Source organism: Sus scrofa, chromosome X, assembly GCF_054392235.1.
Source record: "Sus scrofa isolate SSC_HxYL_T2T_F1_AM1 chromosome X, Sscrofa_HxYL_maternal_Yorkshire_Landrace_v2.0, whole genome shotgun sequence".
In the NCBI taxonomy this organism is placed as follows: Eukaryota; Metazoa; Chordata; class Mammalia; order Artiodactyla; family Suidae; genus Sus; species Sus scrofa.
The window spans coordinates 23,901,593-23,922,807 of record NC_139401.1 but is presented as its reverse complement, the minus strand read 5'-3'; the positions used below and the strand labels follow the sequence as shown (position 1 = coordinate 23,922,807).

The window sequence follows — 21,215 nt, the reverse complement described above, 5'->3', positions numbered from 1 at the left end:
GTAGTAACTCACATCATGAATGATTAAACGCCATCTGAAAGTCCTACCAAGGTTTTCTGTAGCCAACTATCCTAGTGGCTTTAGAGTATGCTTTGTGTTCACTAATACTAGCAACACAAGACCAAGAAAGAGGACAAGAAAAACCAAGTAAAGGAAAATAACTCGACTTTTTATTTTGACCTCAAACTTGGTTGACTAAGAAATTTCACCTCAGAGGTCAGGAAAATAATTTTAAAGTCTAAGCAGGTACAGATGCTATACCTACATGCAACAGTAATACTTCCATTGGTGCTAAAAGTGCTCAACTACTGAAGGGGTCATATCACTCCTGGCTTATACAGTGTGGGGGATTTATTAACTGTGTGAGTTAAGCCTCATTTCCATGCATGTGTGTGTATGTATGCCTTGTCTATCAGCCAACACTCCACTAGGGTAACTTAAAACAAAATAGGAATTTATTTACAATAGCAAAGATGTCAAAAATAACAGGAACAATATATAACAAATCCAAGAATTATTTTATGAAAAAGGCAAACATATATACACAAAAGATAAAACAAAATCCAAAAGGGCAAACTTAATTTTGACCTTATCTCAACAGCTGCAGAATGTGACAAAATGGTTTTTCTGATATGAATTACTTAAGTAACATAGGGCCGACTAAACACACACTCTTCAGCCCTTCTTTTTTTACTTGCTGAATCTTCCTCTGCGTTGTTTACTTTTGAGGAGTGTAACTTTGGGGAGGCCGTACAAGATTCATGAAGTACAGGCTACTTAACATGTGTACTAAAAGAAATACTTACTGGCCGACAGGTGCACGTGCCAAAGGGATAAAATGGCATAAAAGTGAAGGTACAAACTGAGTCCCATTTCACCATCACCACTTATTTCTGGGATTTGCTTGTGTGTCTACTACACACAATGCTGCACCAGTAATCTTTTAAGTTCCTCAAGTGCTCTAAAACAGTGCTTCCCAAACTTGAGCATGCATTAGAATCATCAGGAGGACGTGTTAAGACACAGATTGCTGGATCCCACACCCAGTTTCCTATTAGTGAGTCTGGGGTGGGGCTGAGAATTTGCATCTTTAACAAAGTCCTAGGGTGCTGTCACCGCTGCCAAGGCACACTTTGAAAACCACTGCACTGAAATATCACCCTTTTAAGATTTTGACTGGTCAAGCTTTTCCTTAGAGGAATCCTAGAATGTGAGAAAAGGGAAATTGTTACTGAGATTCCCAGAGAACCAAGCAACACATTATCTGACTGGTTGGGATCAAAGACCAGTAAGATGTTATCTGTCGAGTGTTACATTACAATTAGGTTTTTCAGCATGCTGTGGTTGTGTCTGTGTGGCTCTGGACAATGACATTCACGTTTTCATTATCTAGTGTGTCAACTACAAGGGAAACGCCTGTTTCCACAGTTAAATAAATAATTGCAGGATCTCATCTTTAAAAATCAAAGATGACTCAAATCTACTTCTGACTCATGCTAACTTTTACCTAACTTCCAATTTTTATTACAACAATGACCATTCTCTAGTACTTTAGTGTCTACTACTACAAGCCCTCCAAACTGGGCACAAAGGGGGTAATGCTAGGGCAGGGCTTCTATTGTGGAGGTGGGAACAACCTCTTTGATTACATGTGCTGTGGACTGATGCTGAAATAAACTTTAGGCGCTCTCAAAAACCACTTTATGCATGGGAAAATTTATCTCAGGGGAATTAGAACTGCTAATAAAACAAATGCTTTATGAAGATAAAAGAAAAAATGAATTTCAAGGACATGTTCATCAAAGGACTCACCAATCACCTCTTAACTTGCAAATTTGCAGAGCTGAAATATTATCAGTATTTAAATCCAAGTCACAAAACTCAAAGCAATCAAGCATTTTCCGTTCCACTGCTGCATATAAGGAATTAAGAAATGGGGAAATAAAAATAATCCACTGTTTTTGATGTTTATTAGGTTTACAAAAACTGTACATTTTTTTTTTCCTTAAGAAAAAGCATTAACTTAGTACTGGTATCAAATAGACTAAACATTCATTAACAGGAAAATATTCTGATTTTTATTTTTGCACGTTATTCTCAAGTACACAATTACAATAATGTCACACATCCCTATATGATTTTCTTTTTATGTATTTTACTTTTTTTACAAAGTGTACAGAGGGAGGGACATACAATATTTAATAGGATATTTCTACAGAACAATAACTTATATTATGTCCTCGTAAAAATCTGTACCTCTTTAAAACATTTAACTGAAACATCCATTTTTTTTTAGCTTTGCTAATCAAAATTGTTTTAAGAATTAAAACTAGGTTGTAACTAATGTCAGTACATAACAGTGACTACAATTTCATTTTCTCTTTATACAGACAAATACATTTTATCATATTCACTTGACCAAACCCTTAAATACCTTTTAAAGGTTTCAATATTGTGCTTTAAAAAGAAAAGAACTGTGTATGATTCCAGACTATGTAAGAGAAATATAAAGTGTGTAAATTGTTGTGTTCTTTATCTTTCAGTTTATTTAAAAAAATATAGTTAAATGACCAATTATTTATATTTTCTGTATTAATTTTTACAGGATGCTTTAAAATTAATAAATTTCCACTTTCACTTACGTGTTTTACATTATTTCTGGGAAAAATAAAAATTAAGGGAGATTTTAAAGGTTCTCACAAAAAAACAGACAGAGCTTTCAAGAGTAGCACTGCAGGTCAATGAATCACACAATTGTAAGTAACTTTAAGAAAATAAAAAGCACGTGATGGGGGCCAAGAGGACATAGGAGTTCCTATGCCTTGGCTTTAACTGGCATTCAGGTTGGAGTTCATACCAGCCTAAAGCACTTGATTTACAACTGGACTAAATCAATCTAGCATTTCAGAGGCTTGCCAAACACCAAATATTTAGATTTCTATCCCTATAACTCTTGCATACAAATACCAATGGCAAAGAGAAAGATGAAAGTAAACATGTCATAGCACGAAGAGGATGGAGCACCATAATGAAGTGGCAAGGCAGCTAACAAGTAGGGAGAAAATTCCTAAATCTCCCATGATGTGCCAGATACTCATGTGCTGAGAGCCAATATAAGGGACCCCAAAAACTGTTTTCTGTTCTCTAAGGTTCATCTTAAAATAGCCAAATCCTAACTAACCAAGTCTATTATATGAATTTACAACCATAATTCAGAACCATTTGTTTAAAAATGTCCCCTTTTCAAAGAAAAACCAACCTGTGAAAGACTTGATGATGTTCCAAATAAGGCCTCAGATTTTCCTCATGCACTTATAACACACCTTTATCTTCTAATCAAAGCCAACTTGAGTGTTAAGATTTTAAGAGTCTGCTAACTGTCACTCAGAAGTAACAGAGCCGGCTGAACTAGCCAAGTGTAAGTCATAATTAGCACCCATTTTCTGGTACACGGAGCCATTGCTTCCTTAGTCCCCCTCACCTGGTGACACAGAGTCCCCTCATGGGCTTCTCAGAGAGAACTGAGGGAGTTAGGTCTGGATACTCATTAGCTTTTCAGAAAAATATAAAGGCATAGAGCTGAAGTTATATGAAAACATTCTATCTAGAAACATATTAACGTCTATTTTTCAGTTACCAAAGATATTTAAAAGAAAATACCTTTACTCTTTAAAAATACTAGTGTCCTTATTTTCCTTCTAATTCTTCACCTGAGTAGTCTCTCTGAAGAGCATGAGTTACAAAATGCTCTCTCATGCATCCCTGCATCTTTCATGTTATTGTAAATTTAATACTTTTCATTATAGATTTTAAACAACTACTACTTGGGGTGTGTGTATAAATATGTAAAATAAGCCATACACACAGATACATGTTATATATATGTGCATATACATAATTCAGGGTACATTTACATACATAAAGTTGCAAAAGATCCTATGAGCCACAAATTACCTCTAGGAAATTCCAGATACAGTCCTCAGTTAAGTCTCATTTGTAGCACACAACCATTCCAAGACAAAGCAGCACAGATAGAGTAATCAAAATACAAGATCAAGCAAAATTTTTCAATAAAGTTTTCTAAAAGTTTGCTATGCAGACAAAAGATGTAAATACTTTGAAGAAAGCCCCCCCCAAAAGTGTATTTTGTCTGCTGAACAAAACAAAAAGTAAACACGCACCCAGTCACTGCTCTTTACTCAGCGATGCCAGGGACACAAAAGCTCAAATGCAAACTTTCACTGTTGTGTGATCTGAAAATATTAAACGAGTAAATGACTTCCATGTTAGGATAATTAGACCTGACCATAAAATCTCCCATTTATGTTAGTAGATGTCTCTGACAATTTTATTGTGAGAAATTTACGGGGGAAAAAAATGAGTCAACATGAGTACTTTGAGAGTTACCAATCTAAAGTTACCTTAAGTTAAATGATCTTAGAAGAGTACCATCAGGGTAAGCAAGGTAAATATTTAAATAAATATAAAACTTCTAAGATAGAAAAATTCAGTATAGAATCAGGGATTACTTTATTAAAAGCAACTTGCTTGTTGCTGCTTTTCCCCATTTATTAAACAAACTGAATAGAATTCAGAACACACTATTGAACAAAATGTTAAAAAAAAAAGTCAACTAGAAGCAATAACTCTATTTGTACACAGCATAAATCAATATACAGTATTGTATGTGAACGAGACTGATTGGCTTTAAAATGAATTTTCTGCTTCAAGGCCAACATCTCTACGAACGTCTATAGAAGTACTGTTAGGGCAGGCCAACTTCTTTATGATGTCGCATTATGTGCTGGTTCTTTTCTGAAGGTCTTCGGAACCCTTTCTTGCAGTACTCACAACGGTGAGGATAGTCTTTCGTATGAATGGAAATAACGTGCCGTTTAAAGCCTGAGGCATCTGTAGTGCTATACTCACAGTATTCACACTGATACACTTTCCTCCCACTGTGTGTCTTCATATGCTTTTTAAGCTCATTCTGTTGCCTAAATCCCTTTCTACATCTCTTACACCTAAATGGAAGATCTTTCGTGTGAACTGAGAGAATGTGGCGACTTAGAACAAATGGATCCGCAATCTTAAAGTCACAATGTCTACACTGGTGCATTTTTTTACCCTTGTGGGCAGCCACATGTTTCTTGAGTTCTGAAGGCCTGTGAAAGCCTTTCTCACACATGTCACACTTATGAGGGTAGTCCTTCGTGTGAACTGAAATTATGTGTCGTTTCAAATCGCTTGAGTTCGAACTCTTGTGGTCACAATGCAAACACTGGTGTGTTTTGCTTTCTTGGTGAATAAGAGCATGTTGCTGCACCTCTTTGGTATCTGAGAAAGTCAGAAGACAAATGTCACACTTGAATGGCATCTCTTTACTATGCTTAGTTTTTACATGCGTTTTCAAGTTAGAAGAGTCTGCAGACCTATATTCGCAGTACTGGCATTGGTACGGCTTCTCCCCAGTATGGATTCGCATGTGCTTTTTGAGCTCTGATGGGTGACGAAAACCTTTACCGCACTCCACGCATATATGAGGAAAGTTCTTGCTGTGGACCGCCAAAAGGTGGCGATTCAATAACCCTTGTTCAGCTGTCTCATATTCACAGAATTTACACTTGTGCATTTTGTTGGCTCCTTTTTCCTTATGCACCATTTTGTGAGTAAACAAAGCCCCAGCGTGAGAGAAATGCTTCCCACACTCATCGCATTCGATGGCCTTCTCTGCTTTGCTGGTCAGCTTGTGGCTCTCCAGGTGGTTGTGTAAACTTATCTTCTTGTTGGTAGTGTAATCACAGTCAGTACAGCGGTACTTTTTCTTGGTAAGGTGTTCAGGATGATTTTTCATGTGCCTTTTCAAAAAACCTCTCGACTTAAACTTTTTCCCACAAATCATGCAAGGATAGACAGTCAAGGGATGTCCATCAGGGCCAATAATTATTGCTAAGAAATGAAAAAGAAAGAGGCATGAGTGTCAAACCAAGTTCTGTTTTGGTTTCTTCAATAATAAAATGTGTATCCTGAACATTATGGGGCAAGTACTCCTATGTTAGACTATTTGCTACTTAACATTCCTTTCACCATTTTTCAACATAAAAGATATAACAACCTCATTATGAAGGGAACCTGGTCTGGCAACTTGGTTCAGTATGACCGTACCAACCTCTCTCCCTGCAGTTAAAAAAATAAGTGATAAGGAGTTCCCGTTGTGGCGCAGTGGAAACAAATCAGACTAGAAACCACAAGGTTATGGGTTCGATCCTTGACCTTGCTCAGCAGTTCAAGGATCCAGCATTAGTGTGAGCTGTGGTGTAGGTCATAGGCGCGGCTTGGAATCTGGTGTTGCTGTGGCTGTGGCATAGGCTGGCGGATACAGCTCTGATTAGACCCCAAGCCTGGGAACCTCAATATGCCGAGGGTGTGACCCTAAAAAGATAAAAAGACAAAAAAAGGAATAAATATGTAACTTCTATCAACTAGTAACTGAAGCTGTATCGATTTAGAAATTAGTGGAAAATTACTGACAAAAACAAACTTTCATAATCACAATATGCCTTTAAAATTTTAATATGCAAATCAGCATACAAGAATAGACAGGAATACCTCACATGAACTAAAGTACTTCTCCTGATGCTCTGTAAATTATTCCTGCTTCACGCTGACACAGTCAGATTCTTTAAATATATTTGGCTTAAAAAAAAGTTAATGCTTACAACATATCTGAGGTTATTTCTTTTCAAATCCACATAAAAATCACCCAAGTTTTGAATTTTTTTAATCCATGTTTGATCCACTCCCTGTTCTTTTTTTTAATCCAAGGAAATCATTCATGAATATCAGTGAATTCTTAAAATTTTATTTCCAAATTTAATACACAAAAGTTTTATATGGTCTAGCAGCTAAAATGCCATTACAACACCTTAGTGGATACATATTAGAGTTTCATCTGAGAGCTCGCAAAGCACGCTGGGCTGTGGAACTCAAGTGCCCTCACCTGTTTGGTACTGCCTGGAATCAGGTCTTCTCCTTTTCTTTGGTTTTTGTTTAGCCAGTCTGCCGAGCCCAGCAGACTCATCTATGTGCAAGAGGGCACTTGCAGTGCCATTCCGGTTTTCAATTCCATCAGAATTATTACCTAACAATGCGCATTGAAAAACAAAATTATACCGTATTATAAATGATAAAGAATTAGGGACTCTCTATTAACTATAACAACGAAAGTAAGCCATGATACTCATGAATGACAGAAATTCCCCATTCTAGGTAATAGGTTTTATGACCACATTTATTATAGCAAGACCAGAGGAAATGCCTAGCTTCCAAATCTAAAAAACACGTCAGCATTTTGCCCCATGGATTCCCTTGCTGTCTCCCAAAATTGTAGTTATGGGCCACATAAAATCAAGAAGAAAAGTTTCAGCTTGAAAGCCTGTGTACTTCTTGCAATACATCCTTCTACGTAATATACACATGAAGGAAATTTCTGTTAAAAATAAAGACAAAAAGTAGACGTTATCATCTTCCTCTATTCTTATTCAAATAACCCTTACAGTGTACTGGTATTTCAGATTTCTGAAACCTAAGACCACAGAAACCATTCTTCAATCATGAATTCATGTTCACAAACCAACTCAATCCTAAGAACTGCAATGTGACTTACTTACCGTAAGCTGCTGCCCATGCTATTGGCATGAAGGTTTTGATTTCATTGTCATCGATTTGCTGTTCGTGAGCAGCAGCTGCTGCCGCTGCTGCAGCAGCATCTTCCTCTCCTACAATCACTTCCATATAGACTTCATCAGCGATTTCAGCGACATCTAAGTAGAAAATTATAAAAACTTGTATGACCAACTTTACAGAGATCACAGGAAAGATATTCCCACTTGATTTCAATTAATAGACAAGTAGAAGGAAGGTTCAAATTAGAACATAGCTTTCACACAGTAAGCACTCAATAAATACTTGCTGAATGACTCATATTCTTGGCTTTCACCATAATCTGCTTTCAAAGCAACGTTCTAAGCACACATAAAAAGTCACTGATGTTTCCCTTGAAATATGGCAGCTTAATAATTTCTACAACAATGTTACTTCTTCCCTTCAAATACTGGCCATATTTTTTAAAAAGAAAAAAAAAAAAGCTACAGGAACATAAAATTCTCTCCCACAAAAAGGCCACCTACTTACTTAAATCTTCATCTTCTTGTTGAGAGTCGTTGACAGTCATATAAACCATTTTTTCCCTTGGCACACGAATACTGCTATTCTGATCAAGTAATTCAACTCCATGATCATTCTCAGGCTCACTCTCCACAATGTCCACAGTGCCACCTATCAGGGAAGATGACAGCTCCAAGAATTTATGTGAAAACTTTGTTTCCACCTGTTTCACCTTAATAAATTCTCAACACTTTATTAATACATTGAAAGTCTGTTTTAAAGGTTATCTTCAGAAAAGAATTCAAATATTCTCCGTCTAACCCCCCCGCCCTCAAATAATCAGGTTGAAGTGTTTGATCAGGATGTATAATATACTGAAGGTTTGCTCTTACCCAAGTCATCCTCTCCGGGGTCAGCCTTAAAAATGTACACCTTGATGACTTCAGGGCAAGTGCCATCCACTTTACAAGGATCGATTTCCGACTCTGCATCCATGGTCATTCCAGAGGAACCGTCGTGTTCTATTTTGCCAGCATCATCCACTAAAAAGGCAGGAAACACATTACAAATAATAATAGCATATATTTAAATAAATTGTTACCATTTTCAAAAGTCCTTTTTTACTAATACAATCTCTAACTTGATTCACATAAAATTGGATGATTTTACCTAGACAAGCAGACATGCAGAGAGTATGGTGAGAAATGTGGCTGACTGCTAGGCTAAAGCCAAGTCATGGAGGGCTTTGGGCAACCAGACAGAGGGGCTCAGACTTAACCCTGGTAGGAAGGAGGTTTCTCCATCTGGTCAAGTGTCACAATCTCTTAGGGAACTTAAAAACACAGGCCCCAGCCAACCAGCTCTACAGAATCAGAATCCGCAGTTCTCCTGTGGTGCATCAGGTTAAGAATCTGGCGTTGTCACTGCAGTGGCTTGGGTTGCTGCTGTGGTGCAGGTTCTATCCCTGGCCTGGGAACTTCCACGTGTTATGGGTGCAGCCAAAAAAAGCAGAATATGCAGGGGTGGGGCCTGATAGATTTACAGGTTCCCTGCCCCAGGGATTCTGATTAGACGCTTGAGAATGTCTGCTGCAGGTGACAGGAGACACTAAAGCAGAGCAGTGACAAGGTTAGATCACCACTTTTGCTACACCATGATGGCCTTGAGAAAGACATTCAAAGGGATCAAGAAATAAAACAGGGACACTAGCTTTGGGTCTACTGCAATAATGCAGGTGACAGATGACAAAGCCTCAAAAATCAGGATAGAGGTAGTTATGGATGGGGAAGAGGGCTAGAGTCCTATGTTGGGACTGAAACAGCAGAACCGGGTACCTAAATGAAAACTGAAAATTGCAAAAGGAACCAAGGATAATCATGGGTTTCTGATATAGGTGACTGAGTGACTGGGGAAAGAAATGGAGAGAAATTAGGGAAAAGGTCTCTCTTCTGTATCTTAAATTAGGTTCCAAAGAGTGGCATCCCTAAAAGCTCTTAGAACCAGTGCCTGCCCCATCCCTCTGTGCTCATAGCACCTTGTGCTTGTTTCTCACAGAGTATATGATTTACAGTATTGTGAACTACCTGAGTTTTTTGCCCTCATATTTCCCATTGATAGAGCAGAATCTATATTTTCACTACTCAGTCTTTTAAGACAGAGTCTGGTGAGAGCAAAAACTTAGAATACTGAGGAATCAGAGAGTCAAGGAATGACTGATATGTGAAGTCAGTTGCTGGACATTCAAATCTGAAAGCCTGATAGATGTGGGAGCTATCGGCTCCCTGTTCACTAAGCCCTAAGATCACAAAGTAAGAACCCACAGTGTGAGCAAAGAGTAGGCTGAGGATATCCTGGGGAATGGCACAGTTTAAGGGAGGGACAGGAAGAAGAGTTTACAAAGGAACCCGAGAAGAGAAAGCTGAACAGGTTGGCAGAAGGTCATGAAGGAAGCTAAGGAGTTAAAAATCCCAAGAATCCTAGTAAGGTCCAGGGCAATAACACAGCGTGTACACAAGTCAAGGAGGAATATCCACACTGACTAGTCACCTGGAAGTCACCTATGTTCCTGGTGAAAAGCAGTGTAGCGAAAGCTGCACAGGGTCATATGAAAGTGGGTTGAGGATTCAATGGAAGGTGTGACTTTCTTCAAAAAGTCCAATTTAAAAATGGAGAACAAAGGGGTAGAAACAAGAAGAGGTTGCAGGGTCAAGGACTTTTCTGTGTATGTGATAAAAATACTCATGCATGCTCAGTCTGTGAGAGAAAATACCAGCCAGAGGACCTGATGAAATTTTGGGATCAAGATCTCAGAAGAACAGGGAGATGAAACTAGGCATCAAGACAAAGGAATTCTCCTTAAATAGGAAGAGAAATATGCTATCCTGGTGAGACCTGAGGAGGTAAACATGAGAATGCAGCTCACATTGTGTTTAGAGAAGCAGGGAAGATTGTAATGCAGAAAAGCTGAAAAGAGTTCCCAGCTAGTGGCTTCGACCATAAATATGAAACAGGAGGCAAGGGCTTTGGTCACCACTAAGAGATTGGTAGATGGGTTAAGAGCTTGAGAAGCTAGAGAAAATGAGCTGATCCAGGACAAGCTTATTGATTTGAGGGTTCAAACAGACCAGCTGGTTAAACTCTCTGTAGTTTAAAAAAACAAAAAGGTTCCCTGAACTCTGAACATAACTACCTAAATTCAAGTATCTTGTCTATACTTTATAAAAATGGCTTGTAGAGGGAAAGAATCAGCATCATGTCCTTATTTGTGGCCTGAAGTGTACTCACCCTTTTTCAAAGCTAAATATTTTTACGACATACCCAGGTTACTGGGCCACTCTTATTTTCTTAGAGGTGGCTTTGGAATTTCAAAGTGAGATAGCATTAGAAGGCTGAAGATATCACCAAACTAGCAGGACAGGCCAAAATAAATCTGTATGTCTCCAGAGAACTATCTCTAACCAGTATGATACTGTTGATGAATCTTGGCCTCTTTTGGCAAGATTTGTCAAAACTGATTCTAACAAGTACTGGAAAATCAAATGACCCTCTATTTACAAAGAACAAGGTTGGGCTAGCAGTTTTTTGCATACATTAGTTTATTGGTAACTGTAAGATAAAATCTTTGATGACTGGATAATTTAATCACCATGGAGTATGCAAAACATCATGCATTTACCTATAACTTAAGAGTAAAAAGACATTTCTGTTTGCTTTCATAAATGTGTGGGAAACACATCTAAAATATACAGGCTTACCTGAGCCAAGCAAAGCTATTCTATTCTTAGACCAAAGTAGAATTCACCTTCAGATTTTCACCTTGAGAAAGTATCCCACTAATTCAACCTATGAAATTATTCTTAACATGAAATACTACAAGTGATTTATTAAAAAAAAAAAACATTTTGATGTTCCTGTTAAGTACTAAAAATTTCATTGTGATTTTAAAGCTACCATTAAAAATGAATTTCTAAAAATAGACAAAGAAGGCTTTGATAAAACTGAGTCATCATACATATGATTTCTGTCTAAGTGCCTTCCTCTAATGTTGTAATGAAGAACTGGAGCTTTAGAATAAGTCCTCTCTAAAATAGAAAAACATAATTTCTGGAAACTAAAACCACTTCTAATAATAACTACCATTTGCATGGCATTTTGCAATTTCCTTAGCATTTCTATGTACTTTTATCTCATTTGAGTCTCACCTTTTCCAGATAAGAAGGAAAAGCTTAGAGATGACATGTGATTTGCCCAATCAGCAAATAAGTGAGGGGTGGGAGACTGTGAAGAGGTGCCTGTCTTTAGAAACCAGGTCTCTATTTTCATCTTCTGATTTTTAAAGAACGTATGTTCACTGTATAAAATTTAGTATTAACAAAAAATCATCAACAGTCTCACTAACCAGAGATTGCATCATTAGTTAATTTCCTTCCCAGTTTTTTCTATTTTTAAAAAAACAAAATTAGCATCATAGTGTCCTCAAGCCTTATATAATAATAAGCTTTACATCTCTTCTAGCATTTTAAACTATAGAAGTGTAGAAAAAATTTGACTTATCAACTATCTCATTAGCAATAGCAAAACTAGAGCAAAATATAGGCGTATTCCTAGGTTCTAGTTCCTCAGAAGTTTGTAGACATTGTTCCAGTCTTCTAGCACTGAATACTTCTGTGCAGATGTCCCTACAATTCTTCGTCCTTAGAGTTCACTAAATATCACTGTGATTATGACTTAGTGGTTTCTATCATTTTGTCAATTTCTTGCAACAAGAAAGGCAATCTCTATTTCAGGGAAGTTCCTTGAAGATCACAGTCTTTATTTCAGAAAAATTTCTTCTACGATAAATATTTTTCTAGTTCATTGGTTATTTTCTCCTGAATTTCACTTATGTCTGTTTGTCTCCTTTATCTGCTTCTCATATAGATCCATCTTCTCCATAATCTTTCTTCTATCTTTTATTTTTAATCATTTCATTTCTGTGATTTCCTAAAGCCAGGTCCCTTTGTCCCTGGTTATATACTGAGGAATAATTTATTCTTTTTTTTTTTTTTTTTTTTGTCTTTTCTAGGGCCTCACCCGAGGCATATGGAGGTTCCCAGGCTAGGGGTCTAATTGGAGCTGTAGCCGCCGGCCTATACCACAGCCACAGCAACAGTGGATCCAAGCCGTGTATGCAACCTATACCACAGCTCACGCCGGATCCTTAACCCACTGAGCAAGGCCAGGGATCAAACCCATGTCCTCATGGATGCCAGTCCATTGCATTAGCCACTGAGCCACAATGGGAACTCCAAATAATTTATTTTTATATTTGCTTCTATGGTGGTTTTTAACTTGATCACATTTTTACTTTTCAATTTCTGATTTCTGTCGGTTTACTTTCTATCTGCTTCTATTGTCTTGTAGTACATTTTCTGAACCTCTGTACCTCTTCGAGTCTTAAGAGATCATGTTGTCTGCAAATTCACTGACTCTGCAGATCAGCACCAGCCAAGAAAACCTTCTGGGACGATGGAAATATTCTATTTATCTGCACTAGTCACATGTGACTACTGAACACTTGAAATGTGGTTGGTGCAATTTAGAAACTATATACCAGTCCTGCAATATATTAAATGACATTAAATAATATTTGTCCTGCAATATATTAAATAATATTTCAGAGAGCTGAGGAACATGATTCTTCAGATTCAAAGGGCTCATGATGCACGATAACACAACACATGAGGAAAAGACCCACACCTAACTAAACCCTATGTTATTTCAGGACAATAGGGATAAAGAGATGATCTTTTTTGAAGAAAAAAGAACATCTACAAAGGAATGAGAATCAAAATGGCATCAGGCTCCTAAACAGTAACACCAAATGCTGGATGACAAGGAAACATGCAATCACAAATTCTCAGGGAAAATTCATTTTAACCTACACTTCTGTACCTAACCAAGTTCTGTACCTCATCAAGTTTAAGGGCAGAATAAAAATATTTTTAGTATACAAATCTAGACTCCTTAGGAAGTTATTTCAATATGTGGTCCAATAAAATAAATCAAGGAAGAAGGTGGCATGGGGATCCAGAAAACAGTGGATTAGTCCAAGGAAATGAAAGAAGGAAAATTTCAGGAAAATGTCTGTATTATAGTAAGCCTAAAAAGTAACTATTCCAGAATGGATCACAAAGACAGAAAGCTACAAGAAGGGAGTCACTGGAAAAAGAAGAACTCAAAGAAAAACTTAAGTGGACAGAAAAGAAAGTCAAACTTTAGAATATATTTCAAAGAAGGCAGAAGCAATCAAGAAGGAAAACCCAGAGTTCCTGTGGTGGCTCAGTGGTTGACGAATCCGACTAGCAACCACGAGGTTGCAGGTTCCATCCCTGGCCTCGCTCAGTGGGTTAATGATCCGGTGTTGCCGTGGGCTGTGGTGTAGGTCACATAGACAGATTGGATCCACCATTGCTGTGGCTGTGGTGTAGGCCAGCAGCTACAGCTCCAATTAGACCCCTAGCCTGGGAACCTCCATATGCCTCGGGTGAGGCCCTAGAAAAGACAAAAAAAAAAAAAAAAAAAAAAAGGAAAACTCATGCTATAAGGACAGAATAAAGACAAAGTCTAGTTAAGCCTGAAGTCTATTTATGACCACAGTCTATTTATCCACAGAGAGGATAAATTCCAGACTTTCAGAACCAGAAGCTACCTGACAGATCTTTAAACAAGTTAATTTGAAGGAAAAATACAGATGATTTTATTTCCTAAATTAAGTTACTTCAAGGGACAGTCTGAACACATATACCTTTCCTAAAGGTTTAACAAGATTGCCAGGTTGTAAATGTTAGTTTAGGATTAATATCAAGAAGTGAAACCACGCCTTTGCATAAAATCCTATCTCAGTATTGCTGCTGAAGAAAGAATTCAATTCTCTGAACCAAGAGCCAACTGACTCTGCTAAGTCCAACACTCATTTTAACTACCTAATCACTTCAATTTTTTTTAACCTCTAAATCCAAAATTCAATCAAAAGAAAAACTATAGAATAAAAAACTTGGTATTATTCAATACCCTAAGGATTCCTGGGTAGGCAGGTGGTATTTAATAGTGACAATATTGTGTGGATGGGTAGTTCCTCCTAAAAAGATACCTAAGCTCATGAGCATCTAACAGACATGTGATGGGTAGTTTCCCTATAGTTTATCATGAAATCAATGACAACAACCCCACTACTAGGTGTGTCATCTCCATTTTACAGCACCTAAAAGAAACTGGAGCACCTAAAAGACTGAGTAACTTGCAAGAAGCATTCTGCCAAGGTAGCAAATGTTCTAGTAGATAAATATGCTTAACAGTTCACTTTTAGACCTCCCTCTCTTACCTTCCCCCTTGGGAACTCTCTGTTTAGGATTAAAATTCCATCTTCATTTTATTATATAGCCTATAAAAGATTTCAAAGAAATGCTTATAATCTGATGTCCTTTAATTCTTGAAACCTTCCAAGAGAGGGTCAAAGGCTTAATGAAAGTCTCATTCTATAGACAGGGAATTAAAGGATCAGAACTACTCAAGCGCCTATCCTAAGTTACAGTGATCCTGAGCATGGTGTCAGAGATACAATTAATGAAAAATACCTGTGAAATTGCACTGAACTGGTCTAAAACATAGTTAACTAAACTTAGTTAACTTAGAACTTATTTCTTAACAAATTCATGGAGGAAAGGAATGACTACTAAAATCCTACCCTGTGCCTGCCTTTACCCCAAAATTTCCTGATGGGACAACAGGAAGGTCTTAAGTGAAGCCAGTCAAGCATAAGTCTTGCTAGCCCAAAAGATGCCACCAACAGAGAGCCTCTGTGTGGATAATAACAATGGGAGCATGTGACAAGGCACACTCTGTGCTGAATGCCTGGTGCAATGCTCTCTAACTCTCACAACCACCCTGCAGGTCAGATAGCATTACTGCTCATTCATAAATAAGGAAACTAAGGCAAAGTGAAGTCACTAACTTGCTCAAATTCATACAGCTAATTAGCAGCAGGAATGGCATCCAAAGTGAAGGCTGGCTGACTCTAAGCTACAGGCACTCTCTCCATAACACCATGTTGCTTCTCTGAGAGAGAGGACAGGCCCAACCTGGTGATTATCCCACCAAGTAATGAGAGATCTGCTCAAAGGGCAAGCTCTAAGACAATTTTTGTCTAGGTCTGAAGCAGATAAACAGTAAATATGAATCATAAGACCAATGTGAAGCTCCAACTGCTTTTAAGACTTTCAAGATTATAGACCTTTTAACCCAATCTTTTTTGAGGTGGGGAAAGGGAAGGACATCTTTACCTTATTTGAGCACTTTATTCTTAGCAGAAATCTAACTGATATCCAGATTGGACATAAAACTGAAAGCACTCTCTCTCATATATATGGGTTTTTTTTTTTGGATGCACCCATAGCATATGGAAATTCTGGGGCCAGGGATCAAGTCCACACCACAGCAGTGATCCAGGCCTCTGCAGTGACAATGCTAGATCCTTAACCCACCGAGCCACAAGAGAACTCCTCCATTCATTCATTTTAGTATTGACTTTTCTTTTTTTGCTTTCTAGGGCCACACCCGTGGCATATGGAGGTTCCCAGGCTAGGGGTCTAATCAGAGCTGTACCGCTGGCCTACACCACAGCCACAACAATGCAGGATCCAAGCCACGTCTGTGACCTATACCACAGCTCACAGCAACGCCAGATCCTCAACCCACTGAGCGAGGCCAGGGATCAAACCCGCAACCTCATGGTTCCTAGTCAGATTCGTTTCCATTGCAGCACAACAGGAACTCCGGATATGGATTTTTAAATTCTCAAATTTTATCGTGGCTTATCAAATGGTTTAAGGAAGAAAATTGAGAGAGTTCGTATATACAAATAGTGGTAAGATTCATACACATCCAACAATAAGCCCTTGGAATAAAGGAATAAGCTAATATTTTACCATGTCTCTTGTGCAAACAGCCCCTAGAATCAATAAACAAGTCATTAGATTGTATTAATCCTCAGAGTCTATACATTAAACACATGGGGATTTAGACTTAGTCATTCATTCCCTGAACAACTTTTTATTGGATATCTACGCTATGACCAAAGTTGTGCTTAATTAGGAGCTAACATCAGACCAACTAGTCAAAACACCTCAACACAGCTGCAGGCAGCAACCCTGCAGAGAGCCCCTCAGCGTGTCTTACCGTACTCCGCCTCTAGCAATGGTTTTGCCATCTCCCCAGCTGCACAAGCCAGAAACCTGAGAGAGAGTTTCAAACCCTCCTTCTTCTTCAATCCTAAATTTAATTCAAATTCTACTTCCTAAGTATGTCATGGAGCTGTTTCTGCCAAATTCTACTGATAGAACCTTATCTCAAACTATCATCATGTGTTTCTCACCTGGACTACTACAACCTCCTCCCACAGTGTACTTTTTTTTGTTTCTGATTTTACCCTTACTTTGTGTAGCCCTCAACACTGCCATTAAGGTTACTTTTCTAAACTGTAAACTAAGCACATTATTATTAATCTGCTTACAACCCTTTCACAATCCCCAACATCGAAAACGCAGAGCAGGGTTCTTAGTATATTCAAGAGCCTTTTTGCTTTGTGCCCTGGCCTACTTTGCCACTCATTTCTCACCATTTCCTCCATTCACCTCACCAAAGACATTATTTGCACCTCTAAAGATCTTTGAGAAACACATGCTGAAATACTTATAAATGAAATGATATATGGAACTTGCTTCAAAACAATATGGGAAGGAGGAAAATGCACAGCAGTAGAGAGAAAATAAATTTAGTTATATCTTCAACCAAGCTTCCACAGAATTTTGGTGTATAACACTTTCATACTATATATATATATATATATATATATATTTTTTTTTTTTTTTGGGCTGCAACTGTGGCACATGGAAGTTCCCAGGCTAGACAGCTACAAGTGGACCCCTAGCCTGGGAACCTCCATATGCCATGGGTGCGGCCCTAAAAAAGACAAGAAGGAAATTTTATTAAAAATAAACCTTACCAAACAAAATTGTATTTTCTGATGGAAATGCCAATTGACTCAAGGGTCATTAAAAGACAGGTCTGGGGGAGTAGCTGTGGTGGTTCCTGTGGTGGCTCAGTGGTTAATGAACCCGACTAGCATCCATGAGAACACAGGTTTGATCCCTGGCCTCACTCAGTGGGTCAAGGATCCGGCATTGCCATGAGCTATGGTGTAGGTCACAGACATGGCTCAGATTCCGAGTTGCTGTGGCTGCGGTGAAGGCTGGCAGCTGCAGCTCTGATTTGACCCCTAGCCTGGGAATCTCCGTATGCTGTGGGTGCAGCCCTAAAAAGACAAAAAAAAAAAAAAAAAGACAGGTCTGGGGAGTCTGGAAGCATACGCACACATGAGCACCTGAACTCTTTCCTAAAATATTAGTTCGAACAGACTTAAATTTTATATATATATATATGTGTGTATATATATATATATATATTTATCACACCAGATCAAAGGAGTTTAGTAAACATTAGTTAAGAACTAACCAATCTAATGATGTATTAACATTCAGGTTTTAAAAAAGCAGTTGGATATATTGTAGAAAATAGTGTTTTGAATACAGACTTATCATAGTGAAAAAGTCTCTGGCCTTAGAATATAAAAACAACTAAAAGGAGAGAACACAAGCTATGTTATTACTCCATAATGTCATCAAAGTGGGTTTTTTTGTTTTTTATTTTCTTATTTTTTGCTTTTTAGGACTGTGCCCATGGCATATGGAAGTTCCCAGGCTAGGAGTCGAATCCAAGCTACAGCTGCTGGCCTACACCACAGCCACAGCAGCAACATAGGATTCGGGCCATGTCTGCAACCTCCAACACAGCTCATGGCAACGCCAGATCCTTAACCCATTAAGCAAAGCCAGGGATCAAACCCACATCGTCATGGATCCTAGTCGGGCTCGTTGACCGCTGAGCCAGGAAGGGAACGCCTATCAAAAAGTTTTAATTACAATTATGGTCTGCGCTAAGTAAAATTTCAAAGTTTATAAATAAACATATTAAAAATGGTGGTAGGAGCCCCCACTGTGGCACAGTGGGTTAAGAATCTAACTGCAATGGCTGAGGTCACTCGGAGGTGTAGGTTCAATCCCCTGCCCAGCACAGTGGGTTAAAAGATCTGGCATTGCGGAGTTCCCGTCGTGGCGCAGTGGTTAACGAATCCGACTAGGAACCATGAGGTTGCGGGTTTGGTCCCTGCCCTTGCTCAGTGGGTTAACGATCCGGCGTTGCCGTGAGCTGTGGTGTAGGCTGCAGACGTGGCTCGGATCCAGCGTTGCTGTGGCTCTGGCGTAGGCCGGTGGCTACAGCTCCGATTCAACCCCTAGCCTGGGAACCTCCATATGCCGCGGGAGCGGCCCAAGAAATAGCAACAACAACAACAACAACAAAAAGACAAAAGACAAAAGACAAAAAAAAAAAAAAAAAAAAACAAACAAAAAGATCTGGCATTGCTGCAGCTGTGGTGTATGTCACAGCTGTGGCTTGGATTCGCTCCCTGGCCCAGGAACTTCCATATGCCATGGGTGTGGCCATAAAAAATTAAGTAATTAATTAAAATGATGATATACTTTCACTTAACCAAACTTGTTTTAAAGATTTTAAGCTTAAATTATTTGCTATCATTTTTGTTAATTTGTCCCTTTTGGCATATTAGTAAACACCTTTGACGTTACTATAAACAGTAGACACACATACCCAACTGAGATCTTGGTTTTCTGTAAGAATGCATGATGTTGCCATCACTTATTAATTTTTATCAATTTAAAAAACTGCATTATGTATTCTTTCCTGGACTTTAAAATTCAGGAAAATTTTAATATTTAGAGCAGTGTATTTTGTAAATTCACTACCCATTCCAGTCAGTGTGAAATCATAAGACTAAACACAAAGATCAATGGAACAGAACGAAGAGTTCAGCAATAAACCCTCAGATTTACAGTCAATTATTTTCAACAAGGATGCCAAGAACACCCAATGGAGAAAGTACAGTCTTTTCAACAAAAAGTGCTTAAGACAAATGAATATCCACATGCCAAAGAATGAAGTTAGCTCCTTACCCCACACTATAAACAAAAATAAACTCAAAATAGATCAAAGCCCTAAACCTAAGAGCTAAAACTACACAATTCTTAGAGGAAAACACAGAGGTACATCCTTATGATCTTGGATTAGGCAAAAATTTATTATATGAGACACCAAAAGGACAAGCAACAAAAAAATTTACCTGCATATCTCATTTTATTGCACTTCACAGATAATCGTATTTTTCACAGATTGACGACTGCGGCAACCCTAGGTCCAACAAGTCTATCGGCGCCATTTTTCCAACATTTGCTTCATGCCTGTGTGACATTCCAGTAATTCTCACAATATTCAATTTTTTCATTATTATTATATTACAGTTAACTGTGACCGCAATCTTTGATGTTACTACAACTCATGAAGGTTCAGGTGACGGTTAGCATTTTTTAGCAATAAAGTATTTTTAATTAAGATACGTACTTTTTTGGAGTTCCCACTATGGTGCAGTAGGTTAAGAATTCAACTGCAGAGGCTCGGGCTGCTGCAGAGGCATGGGTTCAATCCCTGGCCTGGTCCAGTGGATTAAAGGATCCGGCACTGCCACAGCTGAGGCTCTGATTCAATCCCTGGCCTGGGAACTTACCTATGCCATGGGTGTGGCCATGAAAAAAAAAAGATACATGTACTTTTTTTAAGACATAAAACTATTACACATGTAACATAGTACTATATAGTGTGACTCGCTTTATTGCGGCATTTGCTTTACGGTAGTGGTCTGGAATTAAACCTGCAATATATACCAGGTATGCCTGTAGAGAAAAATTGGACTTCAACAAAACTTAAAACTATTGTGCATCAGAGAACACTATCAAAAAAAAAGTGAAGACAATCAACAGGAGAAAATATAAAGAATAAGAGAAAATATTTGCAAATTATATATAAGGAGCCTGCATCTAGAATATATATAAAAAAATTCTTTCAACTCAGTAACAAAATGACACAACTCAATTTAAAAAATGGGCAAAGGAGTTCCCATTGTGGCTCAATGGTAATGAAGCTGACTAGTATCCATGAAGATGTGGGTACAATCCCTGGCCCTACTCAGTGGGTTAAGGATGTGGCATTGCCATGAAACTGTGGTGTAGGTTGCAGACATGCCTTGGATCCAGCGTTGCTATGGCTGTGGTGTAGGCGGGCAGCTGCAGCTCTGATTCGACCCCTAGCCTGGGAACTTCCATATGCCACACCTGCAGCCCTAAAAAATAAATAAAAATGGGCAAAGGATCTAAACAGACATTACTCCAAAGAACATATACAGATGGCCAATAAGCATATGAAAAGACGCTCAACATCACCAGCCATCAGGGAGACATATCAAAACCACAATCAGATATCAGTTCGCATCCACGAGGATAGCTATCAAGAGAAGTCAGTATTAATAAGTACCGGAGGAATTCCCG

At 38.4% G+C, this 21,215-nt stretch overlaps 1 protein-coding gene across 13 annotated transcripts in view; it reads right to left on the bottom strand.

Moving 5' to 3' along the window:
* Positions 1–433: 433 nt before the first annotated feature.
* ZFX (zinc finger protein X-linked) overlaps positions 434–21,215 on the bottom strand; it is a 62,393-nt gene continuing 41,611 nt past the window's right edge. For 7 of the 13 annotated variants that reach the window (XM_085006333.1, XM_021080656.2, XM_021080657.2 and 4 more), the window contains 5 exons: positions 8,559–8,708; positions 8,194–8,337; positions 7,671–7,823; positions 7,001–7,141; positions 1,954–5,949 (listed from right to left, as the gene is read on the bottom strand). In XM_085006333.1, the coding sequence (XP_084862459.1) occupies positions 4,766–5,949; positions 7,001–7,141; positions 7,671–7,823; positions 8,194–8,337; positions 8,559–8,708 (1,772 nt within the window). In that variant the 3' untranslated portion in view covers positions 1,954–4,765. 13 annotated transcript variants of the gene reach the window in all.